The sequence below is a fragment of the Oncorhynchus masou genome, chromosome 23 (assembly GCF_036934945.1).
Source record: "Oncorhynchus masou masou isolate Uvic2021 chromosome 23, UVic_Omas_1.1, whole genome shotgun sequence".
Classification (NCBI taxonomy): Eukaryota; Metazoa; Chordata; class Actinopteri; order Salmoniformes; family Salmonidae; genus Oncorhynchus; species Oncorhynchus masou.
Window position 1 is genome coordinate 9,687,430 of NC_088234.1, and position 12,669 is coordinate 9,700,098.

A 12,669-nucleotide genomic window follows, 5' to 3' on the forward strand; every position below is an offset into this window, starting at 1 on the left:
CGCCGATACCTAGCAACTTCTCACAGCCATTGAAAAGGAGTGGGACAACAGGCCACAATCAACAGCCTGATCAACTCTATGCAAAGGAGATGTGTCACGCTGCGTGGTCACAACAGATACTGACTGGTTTTCTGAGCCTCTCCCCAACCTTTTAAGGTAGCTGTGACCAGCAGATGCATATCTATATTCCTAGTCATGTGAAATCCATAGATTTAGGGCCTAATTTATTTCCAATTGACTGAGTTCCTTATATACCGTAACTGTAAAAAATGAAATTGTTGCAAGTTTCATTTATAATTTTGTTCAGGAGCATAACAATTGCTTAAATTGCATGGACGTAGTCATTCATTATTGCACAATCTCTGTACCCACACATGCAGTCGTAGCCAAAAGTTGAGAAGGTAAAGAAATAGCTGCCAGTAAGATTGCACCTAAATCAACCATTTATCGGATCAACAAGAACTTCAAGGAGAGCGGTTTAATTGTTGTGAAGAAAGCTTCAGGGCGCCCAATAAAGTCCAGCAAGCGCCAGGACCGTCTCCTAAAGTTGATTCAGCTGCGGGATCAGGGCACCACCAGTACAGAGCTTACTCAGGAATGGCAGCAGGCAGGTGTGAGTGCATCTGCACTCACAGTGAGGCAAAGACTTTGAGGATGGCCTGGTGTCAAGGGCAGCAAAGAAGCCTCTTCTCTCCAGGAAAACATCAGGGACAGACTGATATTCTGCCAAAGGTACAGGGATTGGACTGGTGAGGACTGGGGTAAAGTCATTTTCTCTGAATCCCCTTTCCGATTGTTTGGGGCATCTGGAAAAAAGCTTGTCCGGAGAAGACAAGTTGATCGCTACCATTAGTCCTGTGTCATGCCAACAGTAAAGCATCCTGAGACCATTCATGTGTGGGGTTGCTTCTCAGCCAAAGAAGTGGGCTTGGCTGCTTCATGTTATGGGAAAAACTGGTTCAGTCTGCTTCCCAACACACACTGGGAGACAAATTCACCTTTCAGCAGAACAACAACCTAACACACAAGGCCAAATATACACTGGAGTTGAATGATCCTGAGTGGCCTAGTCACAGTTTTGACTTAAATTGTCGTGAAAATGTATGGCATGACTTGAAACTGGCTGTCTAACAATGAATAACAACCAACTTGACGGAGCTTGAAGATTTGTAAAAAGAATAATGTGCAAATGTTGTAAAATGCAGGTGTGCAAATCTCTTACAGACTTACCAAGAAAGACTCAGCTGTAATCGCTGCCGAAGGTGATTCTAACGTATTGACTCGGGGTTGAATTACTTTTATCTAATCTAGATTTGTTTTATTTAAAAAAAATATATACAAATATTATACTTTTTTTTCCCACTGACATTATAGAGTATTTTGTGTAGATCATTGACCAAAAAAAAGTTCCAAATCAATTTTAATCTCACTTTGTAACACAACAGAATGTGGAATAAATCAATGGATGTGAATGCTTCCTGCACTGTCCTATTTTTATGTCTCATGAGCTTTAGTTCAGCTATCTTACGCCATCAGAACCCCAAATATGAGCTGCTTTTACTCAATGTTTGTTAACAATGTATATGCAAACAGTGTATAGCCTCAACATGGTTAACTATTACATTTGATATCATGGATGGTCCGTCCTTATATACATAGCTCTGTCTATGGTTTTGAGTCCTTACATTTTCCCAAGCCCAACCCTTAGCTTTTGACCAAAATGGGTGAAATAAGGATTCTAGCACAATTAGGATTCTAGCACAATTAGGATTCTAGCACAATTAGGATTCTAGCACAATTAGGATTCTAGCAAAATAGGATTCTAGCACAATTAGGATTCTAGCACAATAGGATTCTTGCAAAATAGTTCTAGCAAAATAAGAATTCTTGCAAAATAGTTCTAGCAAAATAAGGATTCTAGCAAAATAAGGATTCTAGCTTTAACAGACAGGTTATTTCTCAAGATCGTTCTTTATACATAAAATGATAATATTTCATATAAGGGTATAAAATACAGGATCCATCAGGATATCTGCATGTACTGTACACAACTTAAATACTGTTGTGATCATACCTTATTTGGTGTTTTTCCAAGAAGCCTACATTTCCTTCAAGCAACTGTATAGAAAAGGTCTAAATTACTAGTGTATACAATCAATGGTTCAGATATATTCATAGCATATTTATGTCAGTCCTCGTCACAACCAGTCCACAGTTCAGTTCATTTCTCCATATATAGAAAGTGAAAGGCGTGTTCAGCTGGTCATTCAATCCAGTGGCCACAAGGTGGCACTACAACAAAGACATTAGTATTATTATTATTATATTATCAGTTGACTTGAAGACGGAGGCACTGCAACGAGATACAGGCAAGAATCTATGGCAATGTTCGAGAGCAAGGATTTGATCCGTGATGCATAGTGGGTAAATGCTGACTGACTTATCTGCAAGTAATCATGAGTAGTTATTTATGATTCAAGGTGATTGGTCAGGATTCGGCAGTGGTCTCCAACAAGCCCAATATATTTAGGCAGCAGTCACTCCCAGAGGGACCTGATCCTGGATCAGATTGAGATGTTTTGTTTCGATGTGAAAAAGGAATTGGGATGTTGAGCAGTTCGAAGGTCATGTCGTCACTTAAAATGTCACATCGTGCCATAACTCAATATTAAAACATTTAATTGATCCTGGATCTTTGACTTCAGACGTATTCCGCGTGGGTCCATTTCCTACTTTCTCCTTCTTTACCCTTTGACATTGTAGTCAGTCTCCTCAATTTGACAGGAAGTCGATGGCGGCTCGGACCGTCTGATTGGTCGCCATGTCCACCGCCGTCACTTTGATCTCTGTGTCTCCGAACTGCATTGTGGCTCGGATCTCTCTCCTTTCCGCCCCGGCAACCGTCCCCGGCAATGCCTCCGGTAGATCCAGAGTGATCGCGCCACACTTCCTCACTCCAGGGTCACTGATGTAAACAATGTCGTCGCTGACGCTGCAGTAGATATTGATGATGATCTTCCTCTGGCCGGATCTGGAGAAAGAGGGAGAAGGTTTGGCGATTCTCTCTAAGTTTGTGTGTGTGTGTGTGTGTGTGTGTGTGGAGGTGCAGAGTCTTGGGTCCCTTAAGCCCTTCCCAGCCATGCTGTGTGTGTCCATTTGTGTGCATGTTTATGTGTACTGTGTGTGTGTGTCTGAACCGACCTCGCCGGTGTGTAGCTCCGCCTCACGACCTCGCCTAAAGCCACTGATTGGTCAACGGAGACGAATCTGTCGAGGATGTCGGTGCACCAATCACGGCCTTCCTTGACCAGTAGTTTGTCCCGGGGGTGTCGACCCTCCACGAAGCGGTTTAGAACCCCAACGCCATAGGTCAGAGGGCAACGACGCACACGCACCTGAAGGAGAGTAAAAGTAGAGGGAAAATGTTTATAACAGGGTGCCCGTGTGTGTGTCTCCTGGGTGAGAGGAGAGAGAGCGGCGATTGGTTCGAAGAGTTGGTGATGTCATATCACCTGGAGGGAGGAACAGGGGAAATGTTTAGAACTGGAGGTGAATCTCAATTGTATTTCCTTGATTCCTCACATCCTCTGTCCTCACCTCCTTCTCAACTCATTGGAGAAGTTCAGAGTGGCGGAACCTTTTGAGAAGGATACGAGGAGAGAGGAATCAAGGCAATAAGGAAATACAATTGAGATGCACCCATGGTAGTAGTGTGTATACGTACCACAGTGGGGTTGAGAGTGAAGGTGTTTAACCAGAAGTCCACAAAAATTTGACCAACTAGGGGGTTAAGGTTAGAATTAGTGTTAGAATAAGGTTTAGGGTTAGGAGCTAGGGTTAGTTTAATGGTTAGGTTTAGGGTTAGGAGCTAAGGTTTAGGGTTAGGAGCTAGGGTTAGTTTAATGGTTAGGAGCTAGGGTTAGTTTAATGGTTAGGAGCTAGGGTTAGTTTTATGGTTAGGAGCTAGGGTTAGTTTAATGGTTAGGAGCTAGGGTTAGTTTAATGGTTAGGAGCTAGGGTTAGTTTAATGGTTAGGAGCTAGGGTTAGTTTAATGGTTAGGAGCTAGGATTAGTTTTAGGGTTAGGAGCTAGGATTAGGTTTATGGTTAGGAGCTAGGATTAGGTTTATGGTTAGGAGCTAGGGTTAGTTTTAGGGTTAGGAGCTAGGGTAAGTTTAATGGTTAGGAGCTAGGGTTAGTTTAATGGTTAGGAGCTAGGATTAGGTTTATGGTTAGGAGCTAGGGTTAGTTTTAGGGTTAGGAGCTAGGGTTAGTTTAATGGTTAGGAGCTAGGGTTAGTTTAATGGTTAGGAGCTAGGATTAGTTTTAGTTTTAGGGTTAGGAGCTAGGGTAAGTTTAATGGTTAGGAGCTAGGGTTAGTTTCATGGTTAGGAGCTAGGGTTAGTTTAATGGTTAGGAGCTAGGATTAGGTTTATGGTTAGGAGCTAGGGTTAGTTTTAGGGTTAGGAGCTATGGTTAGTTAAAAAAAACAACATTTTTTTAGGCAACTAGGCAAGTCAGTTAAGAACAAATTCTTATTTTCAATGACGGCCTGGGAACAGTGGGTTAACTGCCTGTTCAGGAGCAGAACGACAGGTTTGTACCTTGTCAGCTCAGGGGTTTGAACTTGAAACCTTCCGGTTACTAGTCCAACACTCTAACCACTAGACTACCCTGCCGCCCCAACCCTAATGGTTAGGTTTAGGGTTAGTTTTAGGGTTAGGAGCTAAGGTTTAGGGTTAGGAGCGACGGTTAGGAGCTAGGTTAGGGTTAGGAGCTAGGGTTAATTTTAGGGTTAGGGTTAGGTTAGGTTTAGAGTTAGGTTTTTGGATTAGGGTTAGGGTTAGGGTTTTGTCCCCCCACAAGGTCAGTTATACAAGACTGTGTTTGTGTGTGCGTAACACGATGTGACTGTGTGTACCATGGTGTGGCTGTGCGTCCCACGGTGTGTGCGTACCACGGTGTGACTGCGTACCATAGTGTTTGTCTGTGTGTACCACGGTGTGTGCGTACCACGGTGTGACTGTGCGTACCATAGTGTTTGTCTGTGTGTACCACGATATGTGTGTGCGTACCACGATATGTGTGTGCGTACCACGGTGGGTGCGTACCACGGTGTGACTGTGCGTACCATAGTGTTTGTCTGTGTGTACCACGATATGTGTGTGCGTACCACGGTGTGACTGTGCGTACCATAGTGTTTGTCTGTGTGTACCACGATATGTGTGAGCGTACCACGGTGTGTGCGTACCACGATATGTGTGTGCGTACCATAGTGTTTGTCTGTGTGTACCACGGTGTGTGCGTACCACGGTGTGTGCGTACCATAGTGTTTGTCTGTGCGTACCACGGTGTGTGCGTAGCATAGTGTTTGTCTGTGCGTACCACGGTGTGTGCGTACCATAGTGTTTGTCTGTGTGTATATACTCTCACCACGGTGGGGTCCAGTCCGAACAACACAGCCCCTTTCAGTATGGTCAGACCCACATCCTGAGGGATGATGATGCGACACGTTTGACCCAAAGCATTCTGGGCCGCCCGCTGCAGCATGGGCGACTCAGCGAATCCCCCAACCAGGAACAGGAAGCGAACACCTTGCACTTCCTGTCTCTGCATCAACTCCTCTGGAGGGAGAGAGGAATGAGGGGGAGGTGAGACCAACATGTCATTGTTGAGGTTTATATAAAATGTGCTCCTTTATGCTACATTGTCAGACGAAATAATGTTAGAGTGTGTGTGTGTGTGTGTGTGTGTCTCACCAATGTGTTTGATGATGTTGTTAATGGTGGGTTGGAACAGTTCGTTCATGGCTTCAGGAGTGAGACGTAGCATTCCCTGAGATGACCACTTCACTATGTTCATGCTAGAGAGAGAGAGACATTGTAAATAAGAATTTGTTCTCAATTGACTCGCCCGGATAAATAAAGAGAGAGAGAGAGACCGTAAAAAAAAAAAACAGGGGGTGAGACGACCACGTTTCTATGTTCTTACTAATGTCGAGAGAGGTTGTTACACACTATTATTTATTTTGTTCATCCTCACACAGGGAGAGAGGTCAAATACACACACACACACACACACACACACACACACACACACACACACACACACACACACACACACACACACACACACACACACACACACACACACACACACACACCCTTTCTCTCCCCACAACATACTTGCTCTTGCGCAGGGCAGTCTCCACACTCTGTCCTCTGTATCTTTTGTAGAAGTCGATAAAGGAGAAGGGCAGAGAGATATTCAGCGCGTTGGATCGCCCCGGCGTGGCCGTGCGTTTACGAGCCTCGAACGCGATGGTCAGGTCAACCCATGCAGCGGGACGCTTCGCCTAAAAAAAAAAGATATTTATCAGACGCTATTATCCAAAGCAATTTGGAATCAAACCCACGATCCTGGCGTTACAAGCGTCATGCTCTATGCTCTAGCAATTACCTTGAAGCTCTCGATAAAGTCCTCTCCGAAGATCTTACAAAGCATGGCTTCAAAGGCTAGGTCGACCCCGACCGCCCCGTATGGACCTCCTAAAATAAGCATATGAATGCAAACATTGTATGAGTCTCGTAAAAAAGTATTCACCCCTGAGTACTCATCCCTGACTATACACCCCTGACTATACACCCCTGACTATACACCCCTGAATATACACCCCTGACTATTTAACTAAGGAATATACACCCCTGAATATACACCCCTGACTATACACCCCTGAATATACACCCCTGAATATACACCCCTGAATATACACCCCTGACTATACACCCCTGAATATACACCCCTGAATATACACCCCTGACTATACACCCCTGAGTACTCACCCCTGACTATACACCCCTGATTATACACCCCTGACTATACACCCCTGAATATACACCCCTGACTATACACCCCTGATTATACACCCCTGACTATACACCCCTGACTATACACCCCTGACTATACACCCCTGAATATACACCCCTGATTATACACCCCTGACTATACACCCCTGACTATACACCCCTGATTATACACCCCTGACTATACACCCCTGACTATACACCCCTGACTATACACCCCTGATTACACACCCCTGACTATACACCCCTGACTATTTAACTAATGAATATACACCCCTGACTATACACCCCTGACTATACACCCCTGATTATACACCCCTGAATATACACCCCTGATTATACACCCCTGACTATACACCCCTGACTATACACCCCTGATTATACACCCCTGACTATTTAACTAAGGAATATACACCCCTGACTATACACCCCTGACTATACACCCCTGACTATACACCCCTGAATATACACCCCTGAATATACACCCCTGAATATACACCCCTGACTATACACCCCTGACTATACACCCCTGATTATACACCCCTGACTATTCACCCCTGACTATTCAACTAAGGAATATACACCCCTGACTATACACCCCTGATTATACACCCCTGACTATACACCCCTGACTATACACCCCTGACTATACACCCCTGACTATACACCCCTGATTATACACCCCTGAATATACACCCCTGACTATACACCCCTGACTATACACCCCTGACTATTTAACTAAGGAATATACACCCCTGACTATACACCCCTGACTATACACCCCTGACTATACACCCCTGACTATACACCCCTGACTATACACCCCTGAATATACACCCCTGAATATACACCCCTGAATATACACCCCTGACTATACACCCCTGACTATACACCCCTGACTATACACCCCTGACTATACACCCCTGAATATACACCCCTGAATATACACCCCTGAATATACACCCCTGATTATACACCCCTGACTATTTAACTAAGGAATATACACCCCTGACTATACACCCCTGACTATACACCCCTGACTATACACCCCTGACTATACACCCCTGACTATACACCCCTGAATATACACCCCTGAATATACACCCCTGAATATACACCCCTGACTATACACCCCTGACTATACACCCCTGATTATACACCCCTGACTATTCACCCCTGACTATTCAACTAAGGAATATACACCCCTGACTATACACCCCTGATTATACACCCCTGACTATACACCCCTGATTATACACCCCTGACTATTTAACTAAGGAATATACACCCCTGACTATACACCCCTGATTATACACCCCTGACTATACACCCCTGACTATACACCCCTGACTATACACCCCAGACTATACACCCCTGACTATACACCCCTGAATATACACCCCTGACTATACACCCCTGACTATACACCCCTGACTATACACCCCTGACTATTCACCCCTGATTATACACCCCTGACTATACACCCCTGACTATACACCCCTGATTATACACCCCTGACTATTCACCCCTGACTATTCAACTAAGGAATATACACCCCTGACTATACACCCCTGATTATACACCCCTGACTATACACCCCTGATTATACACCCCTGACTATTTAACTAAGGAATATACACCCCTGACTATACACCCCTGATTATACACCCCTGACTATACACCCCTGACTATACACCCCTGACTATACACCCCTGACTATACACCCCTGAATATACACCCCTGACTATACACCCCTGACTATACACCCCTGACTATTCACCCCTGATTATACACCCCTGACTATACACCCCTGACTATACACCCCTGATTATACACCCCTGACTATTCACCCCTGACTATTCAACTAAGGAATATACACCCCTGACTATACACCCCTGATTATACACCCCTGACTATACACCCCTGACTATTTAACTAAGGAATATACACCCCTGACTATACACCCCTGACTATACACCCCTGACTATACACCCCTGACTATACACCCCTGATTACAAACCCCTGAATATACACCCCTGAATATACACCCCTGAATATACACCCCTGACTATACACCCCTGACTATACACCCCTGACTATACACCCCTGACTATACACCCCTGACTATACACCCCTGATTATACACCCCTGACTATTCACCCCTGACTATTCAACTAAGGAATATACACCCCTGACTATACACCCCTGATTATACACCCCTGATTATACACCTCTGACTATTTAACTAAGGAATATACACCCCTGACTATACACCCCTGATTATACACCCCTGACTATACACCCCTGACTATACACCCCTGACTATACACCCCTGACTATACACCCCTGACTATACACCCCTGATTACAAACCCCTGAATATACACCCCTGAATATACACCCCTGACTATACACCCCTGACTATACACCCCTGACTATACACCCCTGACTATACACCCCTGACTATTCACCCCTGATTATACACCCCTGACTATACACCCCTGACTATACACCCCTGATTATACACCCCTGACTATTCAACTAAGGAATATACACCCCTGACTATACACCCCTGACTATACACCCCTGACTATACACCCCTGATTATACACCCCTGACTATTTAACTAAGGAATATACACCCCTGACTATACACCCCTGATTATACACCCCTGACTATACACCCCTGACTATACACCCCTGACTATACACCCCTGACTATACACCCCTGACTATACACCCCTGAATATACACCCCTGAATATACACCCCTGACTATACACCCCTGACTATACACCCCTGACTATACACCCCTGACTATACACCCCTGACTATTCACCCCTGATTATACACCCCTGACTATACACCCCTGACTATACACCCCTGATTATACACCCCTGACTATTCACCCCTGACTATTCAACTAAGGAATATACACCCCTGACTATACACCCCTGATTATACACCCCTGACTCTTTAACTAAGGAATATACACCCCTGACTATACACCCCTGACTATACACCCCTGACTATACACCCCTGACTATACACCCCTGACTATACACCCCTGACTATACACCCCTGATTATACACCCCTGACTATACACCCCTGATTATACACCCCTGACTATACACCCCTGACTATACACCCCTGATTATACACCCCTGACTATTTAACTAAGGAATATACACCCCTGACTATACACCCCTGACTATACACCCCTGACTATACACCCCTGTCTATACACCCCTGTCTATACACCCCTGACTATACACCCCTGACTATACACCCCTGACTATTTAACTAAGGAATATACACCCCTGACTATTCACCCCTGACTATACACCCCTGACTATACACCCCTGACTATTTAACTAAGGAATATACACCCATGACTATACACCCCTGACTATACACCCCTGACTATACACCCCTGAATATACACCCCTGACTATACACCCCTGAATATACACCCCTGACTATTTACCCCTGACTATACACCCCTGACTATACACCCCTGACTATACACCCCTGACTATACACCCCTGACTATACACCCCTGACTATACACCCCTGACTATTTAACTAAGGAATATACACCCCTGACTATACACCCCTGACTATTCAACTAAGGAATGTACACCCCTGAGTATACACCCCTGACTATTCAACCCTGACTATACACCCCTGAAGAGGTGTGTGTAGGTAGGTGAAGAGGTGTGTGTAGGTAGGTGAAGAGGTGTGTGTAGGTAGGTGAAGAGGTGTGTGTAGGTAGGTGAAGAGGTGTGTGTAGGTAGGTGAAGAGGTGGGCGTAGGTAATTGAAAAGGTGGGCGTAGGTAGGTGAAGAGGTGGTGTCTAAGCTATAATTAATCTGTTACCTGAGGCCTTGTAGAGTTCGTTCAGTGTCCCCTGCGGCTGCTCTCTGATCAGTTAGGTACTGTATAAGGTAAAGTATCTAAGGTGAGGTATCTAAGGTGAGGTATCTAAGGTGAGGTATCTAAGGTGGTGAGGTATCTAAGGTGGTAAGGTATCTAAGGGGGTAAGGTATCTAAGGTGGGGTATCTAAGGTGGTGAGGTATCTAAATTTAGAAATCTATATTATTCAATTATTGCACCCACACTGCTCACGTGTGCCAACGCGAGTCTGTATTGCCAAGGGCTAAAATAGAAGTCAGTTCTATTTCTGACGCAGATTGCGCTACAAGTCCTGCGGGAGAGGAGAGATGAACAGAAACGATGCGGTTGACCGTTTTATGTGTGGATTAATTAGTGGAATAGAGGACCTTGTGCATTTCAGGTAAAATAACAACTCAATGTTTATATCCCAGGACAAATTAGCTAGCAACAGCAAACTAGCTAAATAGGACAAATTATCTAGCAAGTGCAAGCTAGCTAGCTAAATTGCCAAAAATGTTTAATGCTTCTCGACCTGTCCCCAAATTAATATAAGTAGTTCAGAGTTTGCTTTGATATTTTAACCTGCGTGTCATGATCGCATTTGGTGTGGGGGGCAAAATACATTTATGCACGATGGCGCACGTGTGCAGTTGGATTGGGTTCCATGTAAGGTGGTGAGGTATCTAAGGTGGTGAGGTATCTAAGGTGGTGAGGTATCTAAGGTGCTGAGGTATCTAAGGTGGTGAGGTATCTAAGGTGGTGAGGTATCTAAGATGATGAGGTATCTAAGGTGGTGAGGTATCTAAGGTGGTGAGGTATCTAAGGTGTGGTATCTAAGGTGGTGTGGTATCTAAGGTGGTGAGGTATCTAAGGTGGTGAGGTATCTAAGGTGGTGAGGTATCTAGGGTGGTGAGGTATCTAAGGTGGTGAGGTATCTAAGGTGGTGAGGTATCTGAGGTGGTGAGGTATCTGAGGTGGTGAGGTATCTAAGATGGTGAGGTATCAAAGATGGTGAGGTATCTAAGGTGGTGAGGTATGTAAGGTGGTGAGGTATCTAAGGTGGTGAGGTATCTAAGGTGGTGAGGTATCTAAGGTGGTGAGGTTTCTAAGGTGGTGAGGTATCTAAGGTGGTGAGGTATGTAAGGTGGTGAGGTATCTAAGATGGTGAGGTATCTAAGGTGGTGAGGTATCTAAGGTGGTGAGGTATCTAAGGTGGTGAGGTATCTAAGGTGTGGTATCTAAGGTGGTGAGGTATCTAAGGTGGTGAGGTATCTGAGGTGGTGAGGTATCTAAGGTGGTGAGGTTTCTAAGGTGGTGAGGTATCTAAGGTGGTGAGGTATCTATGGTGTTGAGGTATCTATGGTGTTGAGGTATCTAAGGTGAGGTATCTGAGGTGAGGTTTCTGAGGTGGTGAGGTTTCTGAGGTGGTGAGGTATCTATGGTGTTGAGGTATCTAAGGTGTTGAGGTATCTAAGGTGTTGAGGTATCTAAGGTGGTGAGGTATCTAAGGTGGTGAGGTATCTGAGGTGAGGTATCTGAGGTGAGGTATCTGAGGTGAGGTATCTGAGGTGGTGAGGTGTCAATGGTGAGGTATCTAAGGTGGTGAGGTATCGTAGGTGAGGTGTCTAATGTGGTGAGGTATCTAAGTTGGTGTGGTATCTAAGGTGAGGTATCTAAGGTGGTGAGTTGTCTAAGGTGAGGTATCTAAGGATGTGAGGTATCTACTTTGAGGTATCTGAGGTGGTGAGATATCTAAGGTGGTGAGGTATCTGAGGTGAGGTATCTAAGGTGGTGAGGTATCTAAGGTGGTGAGGTGTCTAAGGTTAGGTATCTGAGGTGAGGTATCTAAGTTTAGGTATCTGAGGTGAGGTATCTAAGGTGGTGAGGTATTTAAGGTGGTGAGGTATCTAA

At 44.8% G+C, this 12,669-nt stretch overlaps 1 protein-coding gene across 1 annotated transcript in view; it reads right to left on the minus strand.

Moving 5' to 3' along the window:
* Positions 1-1,403: 1,403 nt before the first annotated feature.
* The window catches only part of hspa12b (heat shock protein 12B), a 55,352-nt gene continuing 44,086 nt past the window's right edge, over positions 1,404-12,669 (minus strand). Inside the window, exons 11-16 of the mRNA XM_064931090.1 lie at positions 6,459-6,547; positions 6,185-6,354; positions 5,759-5,862; positions 5,433-5,623; positions 3,202-3,395; positions 1,404-3,031 (exon numbers count right to left, since the gene is read on the minus strand). Coding sequence (XP_064787162.1) covers positions 2,773-3,031; positions 3,202-3,395; positions 5,433-5,623; positions 5,759-5,862; positions 6,185-6,354; positions 6,459-6,547 — 1,007 coding nt within the window. The 3' untranslated portion in view covers positions 1,404-2,772. The remainder of the gene's footprint in view (positions 3,032-3,201; positions 3,396-5,432; positions 5,624-5,758; positions 5,863-6,184; positions 6,355-6,458; positions 6,548-12,669) is intronic.